Raw genomic sequence first — 19,072 nt, 5'->3', positions numbered from 1 at the left:
ACAAAGCTCTCAACAACCTAGCTCCATCTTATATTACAGATCTTATTGTTCCATATTTTCTTAACAGAGCTCTCAGGCTGCAGGTTTACTTGTGGTTCCTAGAGTTTCCAAAAACAGAATGGGAGGCAGAGCTTTCAGTTTTCAGCTCCTTTCTTGTGGAACCAACTTCCAATTTCTGTCCATGAGGCTGACACATTGTCCAGTTTTAAAACGGGGCTTAAGACTTTCCTTTTTTTGCTAAATCCTTATGTTTGGCTTGGGTTTTTGATCTGTCCCTTAGTTATGCTGCTATAGGCTTAGACTGCTGGAGGACAAACTGACCAAATGTTTTCACAATACTACTGTCTTTACTTACTCTGCTCAACCTGTCCTGTCCTGGTTCTGCTGGAAGTTTCTTCCATTTAAAAGGGAGTTTGTTCTTTCCACTGTTGCCACTGTGCATGCTCAGGATGGGAGACTGCGACGAAGTGAAGATTCAACGTGTCTACTGCTTCCTTAGATAAAGAACTTTACTAATTGGCTTTCATGTGTGTGAACGTCCCTGTAAAGTGCCCTGAGACAACTTTGCTGTGATTTGGCACTATATAAATAAACTGAATTGAAATTGAATTGAATATATACATTATATATATATACTTTGTATATATATATATATATATATATGATGAGGAAAACATCTCATTCCTTTGCATAGACTTAAACTTACACTGCATCCTTCCTACAGGGGGCACATAGGCTGCTTCAGCTTTCCTGTAATGTTCCTGTGTCTAGTTATTTATAAATGTGGATGTCTTGGCCGTTAACGCATCAATACAGCCAGAATCAAACTCCCTTTTTCCAACTAGGGTCATTAAAATAGCTGTCTACGACAAGTAAGATATTGATTACTCCTAGACTTCCAACTTTAAATGATTCAAAAGATTGTTTTTAATGGGTTTTAACTTTTGACCAATAGTATGCTGTTTAATGATTGACCACATGAAACAAGGTGAGCAAGGCAAAAGTATCAGAGGTAGTGTGACATGTGTAGCAGCAATAAATCACGGGAGTCATCACCTCTCTGAGCCTGAGGTGTTTGCAAATGCACATTGAGTGCAACACAGGTCATCTGAGCAGCAGCTTCAGAATCTGTTGTGTTGGTTGTATGCATCCTCAGGTGTGCATTATGTTTCATTTGTGGTAAAAGTTAACTGCATTTAATGTGCTAAAAACAATAAAGTCATTTTGGATCGGATAAAAGAGCTCAACCCCAATCTTGACCCTAAACCATCAACTTCTCATGCTTGGTTACCTCATTCAAGTGAAAATCCTTGCAGGTGTGGCACATATAGGCCTTCTTTTTGTCTGGAAGCCCGAGGTCGATGCCTGTGCACGCGCATGCACGCGCACATATGACTCATCTCATCCTTACCAAAGCACTTTGTCAGAGGCGTCCATTCACGTTCCACCAAGGCAGGGACGCGCAGACTCAATCTGGGCTTGGAGCGACGCACTTGTAGTGACGGCGGCTATATAAGTCCCATTCAGCTTCTCCTCTTTAAGTAACTATATACGTGTTTCTGCAAAGAAGTGGAGGGCGGCATCTCACCGACTACCTGGCAACCTACACGGCTGTAGGCTACTGGACTACCTGCACGGAAGGTATGAAAAGCTACGCTGGTGTGTGTGAGTTTTATTATTGTTTCTGCTCCATTTGTTTGGTCAAAATGTAATTCTTATTCAAATCAAATTTGTCTTGGGATATTCTTAACCTTAAGAGAAACACATTGGCAATTTACCAGATACATTTCTGTCCTTGTTAACATTTTTCTTCCCTTTGTAAATTTTCACATCGATTAAAGGCTGTAATGCATCAACTTTTACACTCTAATCCGACTTTACGCGCAGATATTCCTTAATTTGCTCCATCACTTGACTTTATAGTATCATTATTAAAAATGGGCAATCATTCACAAAATAATCATATTTTTAACACTTAAAATAGATTATAAATCTGTGCTGCTGCACAGCTTGTTTGACGCTGCGTAAAAGTCTCTTTACGCGGCGCATTTGGCACACAGAAAAAACTAACACTGACCAGAAACGTTTCTTTTCATTTCCTCCCCCCTTTCTCAGATTCCAGTTGATATCCTGACATGAAGCTCAATTTATCAGGAACCACCGTGATTCTGCTTGTTGCCTTCTTCCCGCGCTACGAATGTCGGGCTATTGAGAGCCCAGGCGGCACCCTGCGCGTTCCAGCTCTCCAAACCCAAAACTCCCAGCAGCATCGTCAGCAACAGTCTGGTCCCATTCTGGAGCGCCTGGGAGAGGAGTATTTCATCCGACTGGGAAACGGGGACTCGAACTCTTTCCCATCCTTGTACTCCGGCGCGTCACCGTCGCTCTTCGACAGAGCCTTGCAGCTCCAGCTGACGCGGCGCCTCTTGCAGGGGAAAGTTGGGAACATCCGGGCGCTCATAAGCGGCTTAGCGGATCGCGACGACGAGTCCATGGAGAGGGGAAGGCGGTCCGAGGACCCACCGATCTCCCTGGACCTGACCTTCCACCTGCTGCGGGAGATGATGGAGATGTCCAAGGCGGAGCAGCTGGCCCAGCAGGCGCAGAACAACAGAAGAATGATGGAGCTGTTTGGGAAATGAAAACCTCTTTCCAGCCCCGCCAAAGATCTCATTTCCCTTTATTCTTTCTCTTTTATTTTTGTTCTGCATTTATAGCACACACACACACAAAAACCTATGAGCAAATATAGTGCTGCTTTTTTCACTTTATTATTTATAGCTTTAACCTGAAATCATGGAACACAAATGCTCCGACTGTCATTTTAATGTTGGTGTCAAATTTGTCGAGTTCTTCATGTTTCAGGCTGCACATTTTTGTTAAAACAACAAAAACTGGTATTTTTGTTTCCAACTCTATGACTCACTGTATTTATGATATTTATGTTTGTTAATAAACTTATGTGCAAACAGAAAAATTCTGTTGTGCAACAGGATGTCTTATATCTATTTTTTTTTAAATAAAACAAATAAAAGCAATGCTTACACTTCTTTGTCAACATCCTTACATATAAAAACCTCAAAAGAACTGCTAATCTAATTAGAATACACTCAGTAAGTTTCTTGTTTGATGCATTTATAATCCTAAAAATAAAAATAGGCAAACATGGTTTACGCTATTTAGCCACAAATACACGTATCAATAAAAGTCTGCAGAAATTGTCAACTTTTGTGGTGACAGCTCATATTTTTGGCAAAGAAACACATGCCATATTTGCATTAGATGCAAAGCAGCGCTCCGGCTGTCAGGTAACTGCAGGTTGATTCATCCTCATTATAACAAGAGGCGTCTCAACGATGCAACACTAACAAAGAGTGTGAAAGAATCTGCGTGTTGATCGTTGACCTACAGAGTCATTCTGCAGGAGCTGCGTGGAGTGAGTCATCCTCGTCTGTAAGAGCTCAGCACCGCACTGGGTCCGTTTACAGAGCATCCAGCTCACTGTGTGATGCTGAGCCACGATTAAATGAAAGTCAGGGATGAACTATGAAGTTCTAGCAACTGGTAAAAGTGTCTGGGTAATGATTCCAGCTGGAATAAGTGACAAAGAAATAACTAAGTTCTTGAGAAAATGTGTACAGCATGCGTTAAAACCACTTTTAATGACACATAATATAAAGAATATGTCTTAAAGTGGAAAAAAAAATATCTGCTGGAAAATTTAAAAATGTCAGAGTGATCTTTTCTTCGTGCTGCACTCATAAAGTTAGGTCACGGAGAACACGATCGTGACAAAAAGTCTGAATGTTATGCCACCTGATGATTCTGGTTCTGGAAACGACCAATAGATGTGCTGTCATTAATTATGTCCAAAATGAAAAAAGGACAAATAAAAAAACATGAATATTAAAGCAGATAAAAGGAAATGAGATCAGTCAGAGTGGACGATGGGCACTATGGTTGTCTTTCTTTAGATCTGCCCTCCTCGGCTCGGGCGTTTCCTTTAGGCACAGTTCTCCCAGTCTGGGTAAAAATGTATCATCAAGGAGCAACAGTTCCCCTTTTTTTGATCAAGGTGTTGTCTGAGCTGGAGGATGGCGCCTAAGTCTGCTGGGGGGCAGAAACAACAGCACCTGTAGACACAATCTGAGCCTCTTCTTTCTCCTCATGGCCTGCTTCTGCATCCTCTTCCTCGTCGTCCTCGTCATCTGTTAAAGAAGGAAGTCACAAGTGAATAAACGTTAGAAAGTGAGCCACCACGAACCGTCGCTGTCCTTTTACCTCGGATGAAATCGATGCTGCGCAGGGCCTTGCGTTCCTTTCTGCAGTCGACTTTGTAATGATCCATTTTCTCATATCCTCTCTCAACTTTATCAAGATGTGCCGTATTGGACGCATCTGCAATCCTGAGTGCACGATGAGGAAAGATTGCACATTCATAACGGGCCAAATCCAGCCTCGTGCGTTTAAGTTAAACTAATGTATTTATATAGCCGTGACATTCAGCACATTTAGCGAGTCGTTTTAGGACGCCGCAGCACAAGGGCGCAACATTACACAGAATTAGTTTTCACGTCGGGCGTGACGTTGTTGCAACAGGGCTGTGACTTAACGTGTCGGAGCAAATGCAAATCTGTCATTCATTAAAAAAAACAAAAAAAAAAACAGCAGAGAGAAGTCTCTAAAACTATTAAAGGGCACAAAAAGAATATGATTTAAGCTTAGAGATAAACATGTACTCACTTTTTAAGTAGAGGTGTTGTGCTCTGAAAGAGACAAGGAAAAAAATGGTTATTAAAGATGTTTAGCTGCACGTGAAAGTTGCAAACTCTGTTCCTGACCTGAAGGAACAAAGCCATCTCTGGCTCCTCCATCGTCTGAATCCCCATCTCCACTATCTTGCAGCCCTCCTCGAGGTGGTCGCTGTATTTCTTCGTCAGACCTCGGATGTAGTTCACCTTCTCTTCCTGCTCGGCTGTCACTTTCTGACTCATCTCCCTCTTCTTCCCTTCCAGGACAGAGTACAGCTGGTCGAATTTCTCACACACCAGAGTTTTCTGCCTCCGACCATTCTCCTGTGCACGTAAACGGATAATACGGTGAGGAAGGAATGCATTTAAAGGTGACAGTGTAGATTGGAGATTTTGAATAAAACAATAAACTGAAGCTCATTCTACATGTTCATTCTGAGTGACGCCACTAGTTTGGACACATGGGGCGCTGGACCCAGTCCATCCTTTCTCTGCACTACGTCCAGCACACAAGCCAAAAAAAAGCTGCCTGTTCTCCCATCCCATCATTTTCGCTGCTTATTTCATTGTCAGTGCACCAGGGGCGGAGCAAGAATCAGGTGTTTGTGGAAGGAACACAGAAAATAAGTAAAGGGGACAGAACACGGTGGCACCAAAACACCAATTTTCCTTTCTTTCCTTTTGTGTAACCCTCCCTCAGGGAGACACTGAAAAAAGCAGAGAGAGTGGCCGTGATGAGGACACATTAAAGCAGCTTGTACTGTTTGTCTCTACAGGTAAGCGGGTGGATGCACAGACTGAGGCTTGCTGTAAGAGAGCAGGCGCTGCAGCAGTCGGACTCTGACCTCTACGGCTCGACAGGCTTCCTCTAGCTGACTGATGATGCCTTGAATCCGGTCGTTGTTACCAACCATCATGGCAATCCCGTCACTGAGCTCCGTCTAGCAACAGAAACATGACTTTGACTATTAAAGGAAAAGTTCAGATGTTTTGAAGCATGGATCTGTGGAAAGGTGGTGATAGCTCTTTGAATGACCCTGAGTAATGGCTATAGACCAAAGCAGGTTGCTGCCATCTTGAAACAACTCTCACCTCAGAGAGGGTATTCCAACGTTGTTTTTTTCTGGTTGACAATCGGTCTCTAACTAAAACCTGGTTTATACAAGAACTCGGTTCTTATTGTTGCAGTCGCGTGAGGAAAGTTACATAATTTGGAACTTGAAGTCTCTGCAAAAACACGTTCTGTGCAATGGTTTCAGGCAGATCGTTTTTTTGCAGCGGTACGTGCCAAATCTTTTAAGGTTGATCTGATTTTCGTGGGCGTTTCTGCAAAAAAGACAAAAACCACAATGCTCTCATTTCGCCTCTACTGCTCCGCTGAGGAGCAGAGCCATTGTTACGACTGTTCTGTTGGGGCTTCTCTTTAATTAACAACTCCTGCATCATCAGTTGGAAAAAACAAAACCAAAAAAACCTCCATGTATAAGGTGAAGGTGAATGTCTCATGAAGCAGTCTTTAGACAAGCTGATTCTTATTCATGCAGCTTCATGGTTACTTCAGTGTAAAAACGTGCCATAATAATGAATAATAATAGTAATTATACAAATAATAATAGATTTCCCTGTAAGTGTGTATTGCAAAATTTACTCCCATGTATTAGTTAAAAACAGTGTTTAAATGAATTGATATGTGATTTTTACAGAGGTACACTTGGTAGAGCGTCGACTCTCATGGCTGCCGAATTAATTCCTGGCCAAGGACCTTTCTTGATGGACGCTTGTGCAAGTGTGGGTTTTTTCCAGGAACATTAGTCCCTCGTTTATTGCGGTAGTTAAAACTGTGACGTAATAGTACAAGTAGTAAGTAATGTACATATACAGTATATATATTTAAAACCCTTCCCACTGTCTTGCAATATTCTAAACAATGTTTTAAAACTTTAAACGCTCTAAAAGAGCACAGAATGTCATGATCTCCACTCTCTCTGCCACCTGCCAGTGCTCTCGGCCACGCCCACTTCTCCACTGCAGAGCGGAGATGGACATGGTGCAGGAGGGAGCTTCTCCCTGCACATGTGGGCTACACACAGGTGCAGCAGGTGCTAATATAATTTAAAATTATTTATTTTAAAAAAATTTTTAAATCCATGCCGATGAGAAGGACCTGTCCACTTCTCACACTGTGACTGCTGGACATGGACACCAGCGACTCGGAAAAGAAGTAGCGTAGTAGTAGTAGTAGTAAAGATAATGAATGAAAGGACGTTTCTTTAAAATGCCACCAACCTTCTTTGGTCTTTGTGTCTGGGCTCAACAGTCCAGTCAGATATTAATTGTTCAAACCTGACCACAGATTCCTCCTTCAAAAGACTTGATTGGTAAAGAAATACTATTTAGTCTGATGAGTAAAACCACTGAGAGTATTTCAGGCCTCACCTTCTTGGTCTGGTAGATGCTGCTGATGGGCGCCACCTCACAGTCTTTGTGGGCCCCGAACACTTTACACATGGAGCATGTGGGCACACCGTGCGTTACACAAAAAATGTTGATCTTTTCGTCCTCGTGAACGTCGCACATGGGCATTTCCTCTTTTCTCTCTGGCGCAGGCTTGCTGCTGCTGAAGACACACAGATACCTTCAGTCATCTCGCTGCACTCTGATGTGACGTGCGGCTCCAGTTTGATAATGTCACACTCACTCACTTCATTGATAATCCATCGGTCTTTGGTTGCCATACACTGTCAGCAAGGTAATCAATAGCACGGTGTTGGTTTGCATACAGGTGGGTGTAAGTGATGACTGTATTTAGTTGCCATATTGCACAATTTTATTATTGAAGCCTAAATGTGTCTTTTAATTGTCAGTAAAATACCCTTTTTGGATATCTAAATTAAAGTGGAAAAACGTACGCATATAGCGGAGAGCCTTCATTAAACGCATGAGTTGAAGTGTTGTGGATTTTATATCAAACAAGCCTTTTGGCTGTTTGGTCATCCACGAGATAAATCATCCGTGTACATGACTACAAGAAACGTCCTGTAATCCACTCCAGCAACATGACTCAGGAGCCACAGGCGCTCAGACCTAAGCGCTACACTTTCTGCATCACTCTCCATCCTCTCTCACATTTACTATCTCTGCGTTCTGCCCCTAAGTATGACTCTGACTAATACATGTAGCCCCTTGATGGATTTGGTGGAATTAATAATGACCCTTTTTATTGCATGCTTGTTTCACCTGCTGGATTCCTGTTTGAACATGTCAATGATGTTCTCAACCAGCAGGTTCCTCTGCAGGCCGTAGACACCGTGCCTGTCCAGGACCACTTCATGTCTGCAGGATGGGCATCGGAAGCGGCCGCCCGACGTCACCGAGCTACTTCTTGTCGGAAGGTACGGGTTTGAAGCCTGCGAAGCAACAACTGAAACTCAAACTTGGTGTTTGGGCTTTGCTGTAAATGATAAATTAATCTCTGCTGCATAAATTAATGAAACTGCTTTTACTCAGCAGTTATGAAATGATAATCCAGTGGATTATTAGTCCTTAAAACAAAAATAGAACAGCACTAAATTGGTTCACACTGTCCTACAGGTGAGTACATCCAGGGAAATAGGACTAAGGCACCAAATTCAAGTTGTATAAGCTTGTATCACCTGCTGCTATGAAAGGTAGGCAATCATTAAAGATGTCCGGGTCTGTCTGTCTTTATGTTAGCAAAATATCTTTCCAAAAAACTGCATGGGTTTTAGTGAAACGCTTATAAAACAAAAATGTTTGCACATCAGGCATAGCAGCAGGTAAGGTGTGCCATCCTTCAAGGAATGCTAATTTAATTTAACTGTGCTTTACTTGTAATTCATTACACTGAGATTGTTCTAACATATTTAGATTATTATTAGTTATGACACAAAGACTTCAGTAACTTTTTCAACTCAAAAATCAGTCTAACTGTGACTGTTCAGCTCTAGAAATAAAACAACATACAAACATGTTATTGACAGTTATCAAAAATGCTAATAAATAACAGTTTGAGGTTATAAATACGCCCATTACAGCAAACGTTTGTGGAATTGAATAGCTTCCTTACCTGGAAAACATCATTGGCACACTTTCTGCAAAGGTTGTGCTGGCAGGGTAAGATAACAACGGGCTTGGTAAACATTTCCAGGCATATGGGACAAATCAGCTGCTTCTCCAAGTTCTCCATGGCACTAAATAAATGGATAAAACCCTCACCAAAACTGATTTACACCGGATCTGTATTAAGAAAAGTTCAGTAAATTCAGTTTCAGGGAGCAATACACAGTACACCCAAAGTCACAAGGTAAGGGGTAGGCCGAGGAGTGTACCCAGCTGGTGTCAGGTCTCTTTTTTTAGCAGCTACTGCTGTCAAGTGTTGCCTTTTTTACCTTGCCCTTATTTGAAACAGACCAGGGCGTCACTGAACAGCTGCCTTTCAGCTTCTAAACTACAATTTATGCCCTATAGGGGGTGATAAATCACAAAAAAAACACTTCTAATGTTAAGGAAACTTTACATCCTGTTCAGGATTTATGATACTTTACATCTGCTTTATTTTCATTGTGACTAAGTTTAGTCAAAATGTTACCAAAACATTATATAAATTAATATTTAACATCATATATTATGTGGTAAATATGGGTGTCACAGATTTTTGTGCTTTCCTTTCTCTTATTTATTCAACCTTTAAAGAATTTTGGGAGCATATAGATGATGCCTTGGCTGAATGCAGAGGTTGGCACCCTGCTGGAAGCCAGGAACACTGCCTTCAGGTCTGGAAACTCACAGGATTTGAGAAAGACAAGTAAAGAGCTGGTTGCTGGTATTAAGAGGGCCAAGGCCACATATGCACAGAAGATCCAGGGTCGAATTCACCTCACAAGACCCACGGATCATGTGGAGGGGCATAAAATGTATAAAAGATTATAAAGGAAGGAGTGAACAATGCCCTAGAGACCCATCTCTGCCTGATGACAACAAGTTCTATGCATGCTTCAAAGACCTGAACAGACCACCCAGCACCAGACTCACCTCACCACTGGATGAAGAGCTTCTCAGTGTGACCCCAGCAGAAGTAAGGAGTACCTTCAGGAGGATTAATCCTCACAAAGCAACCGGCCCAGACAACATCCCCGGGAAGGTGTTGAAAGAATGTGCCGATCAGCTCTGCGAGGTGCATCTATAACATCTTTAACACCTCACTTACCCTGGAGACAGTTCCCACCTGCCTGGAGACTGCAACCATCATCTCAGTCCCAAAGAGTTCCACAGTGTCTGGTCTGAATGACTACCGGCCAGTAGCCCTCACCCCGATAGTTGCTAAATGCTTCGAAGAACTGGTCATGACTCACATTAAGACAGCCATCAATGTCAACGAGGACCCTCACCAGTATACATACCGCAAGAATTAATCTACAGAAGATGCCATCTCCTCTGTGGTCCACACTGCTCTCATCCACCTGGAGCAGAAGGACTCCTACATCTGGTCTTTGTGGATTTCACGTCTGCCTTCAACACCATGATCCCCCAAACCTTGATGTACAAACTACTCGGTACTCACACTAGAACTAAGCCCCTTCTTTTGCAACTGGGTCCTAGACTTCTTAACAAACAGACCACAGTCAGTGAGGATCCACAACTTTTTCTCCTCCACCATAACCCTCAGCACTGGCTCTCCTCAGGGATGTGTGCTGAGCCCTCTCCTGTTCACTCTGCTCACGTATGATTGTGCACTTACCCATCCAGGCTGTCATATTGTAAAGTTTGCAGATGATACAGTGGTGGTGTGATGCATCACAAACAAGGATGAGTCCAGCTACAGGCAGGAGGTGGAACACCTGAAGAGTTGGTGGAAGGAAAATAAACTTCACATCAATGTGAAGGCTAAGGAGATGGTCGTGGACTTCAGAAGGAACAAACGTACCTCCCCCACCCCCCCTCCCCCAAACATAGGTGACTCTGCAGCAAAAGTTGTCTCCAGCTACAAGTACTTGGGTGTGCACCTGAATGACAGCCTCAGCTGTGGCAACAACACCACCAGCTTGATCAAGAAAGCTCATCAGAGACTCTACTTCCTCAGGCGGCTGAGACGAGCTGGTCTGGGAAGCTCAGTCCTCACCTCCTTCTACAGGTGTGCAGTGGAGAGCATCCTGTGCTCCAGCATCAACATGTGGCATGGAGGCTGCACAGCTGCAGAAAGAAAAGCTTGGATTAACAAAAGGGTCTTATAGCGCCCTCTGGTGCTTTTTCCATGCAATAACATTCATTTCAGTTTAACAGCACAACACAACATTTTCCCTTTCCTCTGAAGCAATTACTTGTACAGCATGTAACAAATGCATTTGTTGGTTTAGTGCTTACTTGGCTGTAACCTAAATGTTTAAGGAGTAAACATTTTTATTAATTACGTTTTGTTAAAAGTTACAAATGTTGTCTTTGGTGCCTGTTTGTTTTCCAACTATATTAGTGTGTGTGAATGACAGGGATCAATTTAAAACACTTTGTAGAATGATGGGGCAAGAAGTGCATGCCTGCTGAGAATTGCATGTCGCGTTGCCAAAAAAATGCATCCCCTGCTAACTTGGAGAAATAAAGAGTTAAGAATGATGTAACTTGTTCTACATTATTATATATGTCCTCTGAGCTAATGGCATGAGTTTTCATATCATTAGGACAATATTTGGGGAAAATAGACAGGGGATGCAGATATCAGCAAGCTCAGTATTTGCTTTGCCAAAAAATGCATCCCCTCCTCAAAGGTAAGGGTAAGGATGATATCAATTTTTTTACATAATGATACATGCCCTTTGTGCTATCACGTTGTAATATAATTAACTTGCAGCTGCATGATGATAAAAAGCTTGCAGAATTGTTCAACATTTTAAAGATTAGGGTTAGATTAGAAAGGTTTTGAAAGAACGTTTAATTTATGTATTATTTATTAGTTTTTAGAACTGCTGATAATTAAAACATTGGACCGTTTTTTATTTCAACTGAAACTCATATATGAAATTCACAGATAATAAATAAACATCTTGGCAGGCATGCGTTTCTTGGCATAACACCAGCAGATCTGCCACATTCAGTATGGCGGACGCTCTGACGTAACGCTGCAATCCCGCTCAACGATGCATCTACGTGTCTATGAACGTAACAGTTTGAACAGATTAGTGCTGCGTACAACGAAATTCAAATAAAGTAATGTTGTTTTTTTTTCTTTTTTGTCTGAGCGACATTATGTTATATGATACTAGTATACGTTACATGTAGTTTCACAAAAAGTAGTATTCTGGAGAATATGGGCATCGAACCCGCTACCTCCCGCGTACGCCAGCAGCATCATTTTTTTTTTTATACAAGTTAGTCTCATTGAGCCACGAAATCTCACTTACAAGAAATTCAAACAAAGAACACAGATGAAGTACAGATGACAATAGACAAAACGCTTGGAAAAAGTAAATAGAATAAATTACATAAAAACGTAACAACAGCTCCAGCACGTTTTTTTAAAGTACATCAATAATGTGTTTCATTGTTAAAACCACAAGTTAGTTTCTTATTTACGCTCAGCTGTAGTATATTGAATATTTTCATTCATAACAATAAAATAAAGAACAGCCCTTTGAGTCCTTTTATGGATAAGTCATGTTTTTCGATATATCTAGGTTTCCTTACAAGTACAAAACATAATTCCGGGTATGGTATTTAGTTAAGTTTACGTAATGCGACGAGCTGACGTATCTCCCTTCGATAGCTCAGTTGGTAGAGCGGAGGACTGTAGCGGTTACGTAGAAATCCTTAGGTCGCTGGTTCGAATCCGGCTCGAAGGAGAGGGTAACTTTTTACTTAATTTAAATTTCTTGTTCTTGTGTCATTTGTAAAATATATATTTTATATATCGGAAAAAAAACTTTTTGACAATTCCAAGCAATGTTTATGTCAAACTTTAGCTTTATACACATAATCTGCATGCTCTGTCCACCTGCTTCTTCCTTTTTGGGTGGCGGGTGTCCAGCAGGCCCTGTGCGAAAGTTTTAAATATAAAATGACCCCACATGCAAGCATTATGCTGGAACTTCAGCTTACTTGTAATAGTTTTGTGTCTGATTTGCTCACTACTTTAGATAAAAGCAAACATTCTAATTTGCTTTGACCGTAAAATGGCCTATCTGTGCTGCAGACATACTGATGATGCCTCAGCAAAGTTAATTACCAGATGTGTGCAGAATTGTATCAAGTTTCAAATATAACGGTTTTTTGGTGTTGTGTTGGGAAATTAATCTGAATTTTCCTACAGAACTACTTGAGTCCATGCATTTGTGTTTTTATTTAATAAGACATAAACTCATCTGTGCATATGTCGTTTTCCTCTGACTGATAAAACATGACATCTGCATCTTGCACCTCTGTTCCTTTTTTAGTAAGGCCACATGGAAATGCATGAAGTGCTTTTCACACAGGCACATCGGAGTCAGTGAGTCATGTTTAAATGTTTTAGACAGATGTTGTTTCTGAAAATAATGAACGTCTCTCTCATTTGTCGCCCTTTGTTTGCATGAATCCATCTGGGGACACCAGACAGCAGGTGTGGAACCACAGCTTCAAGCAAGTTGGAGCTTTTAATGTGAGGAAACTTTAAAATCCCCTATTTGTATATCCAGCTTTTAAGCATAAAGTTCTGTAAATCGATGAAAAATGTATTTTTCCTGTTTGTCATTAATGCGTGTGTGTTTCGCTCATCTCTTCTGTTCAAGTGCTGATTTTTTGTGTGTGCATGCATTTTATGATGCTGTGGGAACGCCAGTTTATTCATTTGTAGCCATTAATCTTTAAAAAGCCTGAACTTGTGTAATTACACATTCATTAATGAGCTGCTCACCATTTAGCTGACGCCTAAAAGTGAATTCAGATGAGATCAATTAAGGAGATGTTCTGAGTTGTGTGTGTTTTTTGTGACTAAAGTGAATTCATAATTTTAAAGCCATTACCGTCTGACTCATAATATTGCAGCGCCTGCTGGCAAAAATCCAACAAAGATTGACAAATTAAGCGCGGTGTGGAGATTTCTGAAAAGATGAAAGGCCACTATGAATGCCAGACGTTGTTGCCTTTGAAGCCAAAAGATGCCGGTTTAAAAAGCGCAGTGTGAAACTTCTTGCTCAGCGGTAATTCGAGTACGTACAGTAAAAGGGTCTGCAGGCACTTCCAACATACACAAGAGGAGGTTTACTCACATGCAACAAGACTCAAACAGCTCGACAAGCCCACCAACAAGATAAAAGTGTATACAAGAACAGAAAAAGGAAGCAGAGCAAAGAGAGCCATCTGTTCTCTTGTATGAATATTTTAGATGAGGGGGGAAGTCAGATGGCAAGCGATCAGTGCACCGATTTAAAAAGTCTTTGTAGGAGAAAGGAGCGTTTTGTTGCTTCCACTGTAAATGATGCAAAATGTAAATATAAATACAGGCTAAAACTGCAGCAGTATAGGGTGAAAGTGCATGTAATCACATTCAGCCACTAAAAAGATCTTGATATTCCAAAACAAGGTGTGGGTCTGCAGCTCTCTGGACTTTGAGCCTTAGCTTGTTTATTGCTAAAGGTAAACCATCCATCCATTATCTTTACCTGCTTCTTCCTTTGTCGGGTCACGGGGGTCACTTGTACCACATATCCAGCAGTCAGTGAGCAAGAGGCGGGGGACACCCTGGACAGGTCGCAAGTGGTAAAACATAATGATATAAACATTTACGCAGATTCCTGTTCATTGACTGTAATGCACAAACTAAAGATTCATCTACGTAGATGCATTTTAAAGAAAAAGGTCACCGTATTCAATATATCATACATCAGCAGTAATGTCAACAGAGCAAAAAGAGTACGGCACACATGTAAGAAAATAACGTGTCTATTAAACCAGTGGTTCCCAACCCTGGTCCTTGAGGAACACCATCCTGCATGTTTTAGTTGTTTCCCTGCTCCAACACACCCCGATTCTGTGATTTAATTACTTCCTCATGTTCTGCAGATGCCTGTAAATCACCCATTTATTAAAATCAGGTGTGTCAGAGCAGAGAAACAACTAAAATATGCAGGATGGTGTTCCTCAAGGAGCATGGTTGGGAACCCCTGTGTATGAACAGACATTTTGTCAGCGATACGACTAGTCAGCCATTCTCGCTTGCTGTTTCAGCAACAACGTTCACTGAAGGGCTCTAGTTAAGTTAAAGAAAGGGATTATATAAGAAAAACTGTCAGCTTTTATCCCAAATAAGACAGTTTGTGTTGATTGATACAGACAAAAATTATTTGGAGGATTAAAATAGATTGTCCTAATTTTTGTAGTAATAAAGTGTTTTTGTAGCTTTTTTTTTGCAGATCATGAACAGGCTGCAGATCACATTTTATTGTATATAATTTTCTTTTGTTTTCACATCTGTGTGTTGTTGTATAAACGTGTATTAAAACACACATCTGGGGTCGTTACCAACTATAGTACATCCAAACTAAGCTATACAAGTATATTATATAACTTTCATCTTTAGTTGTACACATCAGCAGCTGTTATCAAGATGAAAATACTTTTTTTTTTACATTGCTGATGGTATTTTATGGACTAAACAGCAGCAACAAAACAAAACAGAAATGCACCACATCAAATAAAAAAACAACAATTTAAAAGATGCAACGTTCAAATCATTTTCACCCACTGCTATGAAGACAGTTTGTGTTGATTGTTACAGACAAGAATTCTTTGGAGGATTAAAATAGTGGGTGAAAATGTCATACATTTTGACTGATTTTGGATTCAGGTCAATTCAAGATGGCTGCCGCAGCAAATTAAATGTATCCTTTCAACTAATATTAATTTAATTAGCATAGAAACCTGTCAAATGTGCCAAAAAAAAGCATGTAACAAATCAATGATTCATGCTTAATTTGCCACATTTGTTACTTTAAATGCAAATTTCTTAACTAACAGAGGCACTTAATAGATTCACTAAAACAACAAATTTGACCGTTTACATCCACAGAACATTTTATGTTGCCTAAACTAAAAGCTTGAACTGCGTTACACAGTTTTTATGGATAGCCCAGTAGTAAATCAGATTCATGCACAAACTAAAAACCTGATATCTTGAACTTTTTAAAATCCATTTGTAATGAAACAAGGCAGGCGTGGAAGTCCACACTGTTTCTGAAATAACCAGATTTATGCAGCTTGATTTGCACATTGAATATAACACAGGCCTCAACTCTTTCTATATAGTTAAACCCATTTACTCATTTTATTATAAGCAACGTGAACTCCTTTAGCAAGAACACCACAAGAAAATTTATGTAACACCATCTTCCCATATCATGACGTAAAAAAAGACGTCAGAGGGTTTTAACAAGCGCCACTGCGGCTCGTGGTTATGGGAAAGTAAGAAGACTTCCTCAGCATTCAAGTGCTTCTCTCAGCCTTATTTCAACCTCATACCCTCTGAAGCTCAAGAATTGCTGTCCTTTTTTACTTTAGGGTGGTTTTAGTTGATTGCAGCTGGATGTTTAAATCACCAGGAGCTGGCTTTATTAGGCACATAAGACTTGGGATTCTGTAAACATGTAGAAACCTTTGATATTTCTCTTTTTGTGCAGTAGAAACTTGAAGGTCAATTAAAATATACTGTTACATATACAGTAAATCTGGTGGACACAGTTGTGCAGGCATGGCAACAAGTGGTAAAAATTAAGATTTTACAACAAATAAAATATTCAGCTTTTCTTTATTAAGGGTATTTTATTTTAACTTTCTGCGAACTTCTCCTTATTTACCTTTAGTTGATCCTAGAAAAAAAAAAAAACAGGGTCAACAAAGGAGCATCCCTTTTATTTTTGCTGAATTCACAAATGGGTGGATTTTAATCTACAAATTAAATTGTTCTTTTCTCCTTTTATAATTTGTAATTAATATAACTTTTGATGCTGATCTACAGGCATAATTTCTGTATAGCTTGAACACATTTTACACAGTGACAGGGAGTCATCTAGTGGCAGGAAGAAAGCAGGTCTTAGAGGAGTTTCATGACTGCATGTGTGACTGGAGTTACTCTGTTGCATTTGGTTTTGTAACCTCACATTGTGTCATATACAGTGTGGGTGCAAACAAGAAATATTAAGCTTCAGCTACATAAAATAAACCAATAAAACATATCTTAACATCAGATATTCTTTTTCCTGCAAGTTACTTGTAATTACAAATCTTGTCCACAAGATGGCAGCATATGCAAACCTTTATTGGTGATTCGTTGGAACGTTTAGTTTTTTTAATCTAACCTAACGATGGCAAAAACTCTGCAACAAACTGGCAAAGTAAAATGTAAAGACATTGATCAGTTTGTTGACATACTTCCACAAAAATAAAAAAATGCATACACAACTGATGAGACATGGAGCCTCTAGTTCCATCCTGTTTGATCAACCTGAGGTTGCATTTACTCTTGCATCCACGTCCTAGAAGGTTGGCTACAGTCCCATGAACCTTCTAGCTTTTAACAATGTAAGCAGCTGTAGTCAGAGGAGCATGAAGCTGCTTGGAGAGGAGCTTCTAGCCTTTATCTTCAACATGGATACCTATAATCATCTTTCTGAGCTCCTCAGACAGCTGGTTTCTCTGCTCCATGTTCAGTGTGAACACAACCACACCAAACTACACAGTGGCTGTTTGTTTATATGAAATAGGACAAATGGCTGGTGAAAAACAAGAAAACACATGTGATACTAATTCATGTCCAGAACTTAGTTTGAAATTTGACTATAAAGCAATATCAATAGTTTCTTTATACCAGCAACTAATGGATTTTGCAATTTATCACACTGATTTGAACTGAATCACTTGTCAAAAGAAACGAAGCGTTGCTTTAATGAGCTGTTAAACCTATTCACGTCTGGACATTAATACTTTCTGCACACTTATGTTTGGCTGTTTTTCTTACCTTTTCTTGAACTATAGATGTCAAATTGCTGCGTGGCTAATGAATGCCAGGGTAATGACGCATGTGATGCTCACAGTGTTGTTAGAGAGTAAATCAATTAGGGATCAGTAATACTGGAGCCAAGGTGAGGATGTCGTAAGCAGGTAATGCACCTGTGAGCCTTTGGATAATTAGCAGATCCTAAATCTCCTGGGACTGATCATCTCCTGGGACTGATCCTGGAGCTCCTTAAACACACACCTGCTTCAAACAAGGCATGTCACGAGTGTGTTGTTGTAGGTGCACGGGGCGACAGAAAAAGACGTGGAATAAATTAATTACCTGAAACATTTTCTAAGTCATTTTCCCAAGGGAATAACTAAAGCAGTGGGGGTAAATATATGCTGTTGTGTGCACACAAGGGATGACAACACTATGAATTAAAGGGTATAAAGGTATAAAATCATCCGTATTTCAATTCATTTTCTGCTTCAAAAATCAGATTTACATGGAAAACCCATTTCCTTTTGGTGTTAACAATTTAAAGATGTATTTGAATGTGTGATGCTCTGTCTCGGTGTGCACAAGAATCACACTAAACACTGTATTTCCCTTTGAACCAAAGATTTTTGCTCATTTGTAGCACCATAAAAAAGATCACAAAAGGGGTTTGTGCGGGGTTTTAGTTGTCCTAAAAAATGTAGGGGGAAATGATGGCAGGGAAACACATTCAGGCAGATGGAAGGCTTTCCCTGACAGTGGCTCTGGTTGTTGCCATGGCATTGTAATCCACAGCATATGGGCATGAAAAGTGAAAACAGTCGTATTGTGGATGGCAAATGCAATATTGTTGACATTAATTTGACACAGTAAGACATGCAAAAATATATAGAATATAAGAATCACCAACAAAACGTCCTCACAAAGCAACTAGACAGGGCTTACAGTGATTTTGCACGCATTTTGAGTCAGCACATGCATGCATGTGGAGCATATTACCACCGCCCAACAGAAACGCAACAATTTGAAGTGATTTATGGGCTGTATTTCAGGCTCACGGTGTGTCTCAGCTCTTAAATAGTATGACTCAGTCACGAGAGAAAGGTAATCACAGGCAATGATGTGGACCGCTGCAGGGCAAGCCCCGTTGTGGAGGAATACCCTTGAGAAAGTCCACGCCGTCTGCAAATAACTGCTCGAATAGGTCTAGGGATCGCCCTGGCTCCACAGCGAATCACACGGGTCGTTTTAAAACGGCAAAGCCGCCTCGTCCAATCAGCGCTCAGCTTACAAACGCTGCCTTCACGCTATTGGTCGATTTCAGACAAGGGCGGTTTTTTTTTTT

General features: G+C 40.5%; 2 protein-coding genes and 1 non-coding gene across 3 annotated transcripts; 2 read left to right on the top strand and 1 right to left on the bottom strand.

The window, feature by feature from the left end:
• Positions 1 to 2,135: 2,135 nt before the first annotated feature.
• On the top strand, positions 2,136 to 2,734 carry LOC119426723 (corticoliberin). Its single transcript, XM_037694306.1, has one exon. It carries the CDS (start codon positions 2,136 to 2,138, stop codon positions 2,640 to 2,642), a length of 507 nt encoding a protein of 168 aa, XP_037550234.1. The 3' UTR covers positions 2,643 to 2,734.
• A 1,227-nt stretch (positions 2,735 to 3,961) lies between these two features.
• Positions 3,962 to 9,041, bottom strand: LOC119426701 (tripartite motif-containing protein 55-like). The gene is made up of 8 exons (XM_037694283.1): positions 8,839 to 9,041; positions 7,989 to 8,158; positions 7,188 to 7,368; positions 5,597 to 5,692; positions 4,842 to 5,075; positions 4,744 to 4,766; positions 4,282 to 4,406; positions 3,962 to 4,208 (listed from the first exon to the last, which is right to left on the bottom strand). Exons 1-8 carry the CDS (start codon positions 8,956 to 8,958, stop codon positions 4,102 to 4,104), a joined length of 1,056 nt encoding a protein of 351 aa, XP_037550211.1. The 5' UTR covers positions 8,959 to 9,041; the 3' UTR covers positions 3,962 to 4,101.
• Positions 9,042 to 12,515: 3,474 nt separating this feature from the next.
• Positions 12,516 to 12,601, top strand: trnay-gua. The gene is given in 2 exon segments: positions 12,516 to 12,552; positions 12,566 to 12,601. It is a non-coding gene; the product is annotated as a tRNA-Tyr (tRNA).
• The last annotated feature ends 6,471 nt before the right edge of the window (positions 12,602 to 19,072 follow it).

The sequence above is a fragment of the Nematolebias whitei genome, chromosome 20, assembly GCF_014905685.2.
Source record: "Nematolebias whitei isolate Nwh7 chromosome 20, NemWhi1, whole genome shotgun sequence".
NCBI lineage: Eukaryota > Metazoa > Chordata > Actinopteri > Cyprinodontiformes > Rivulidae > Nematolebias > Nematolebias whitei.
Note: the sequence above shows the minus strand (reverse complement) of the source record. Positions and strands in the feature narration are given on the sequence as shown.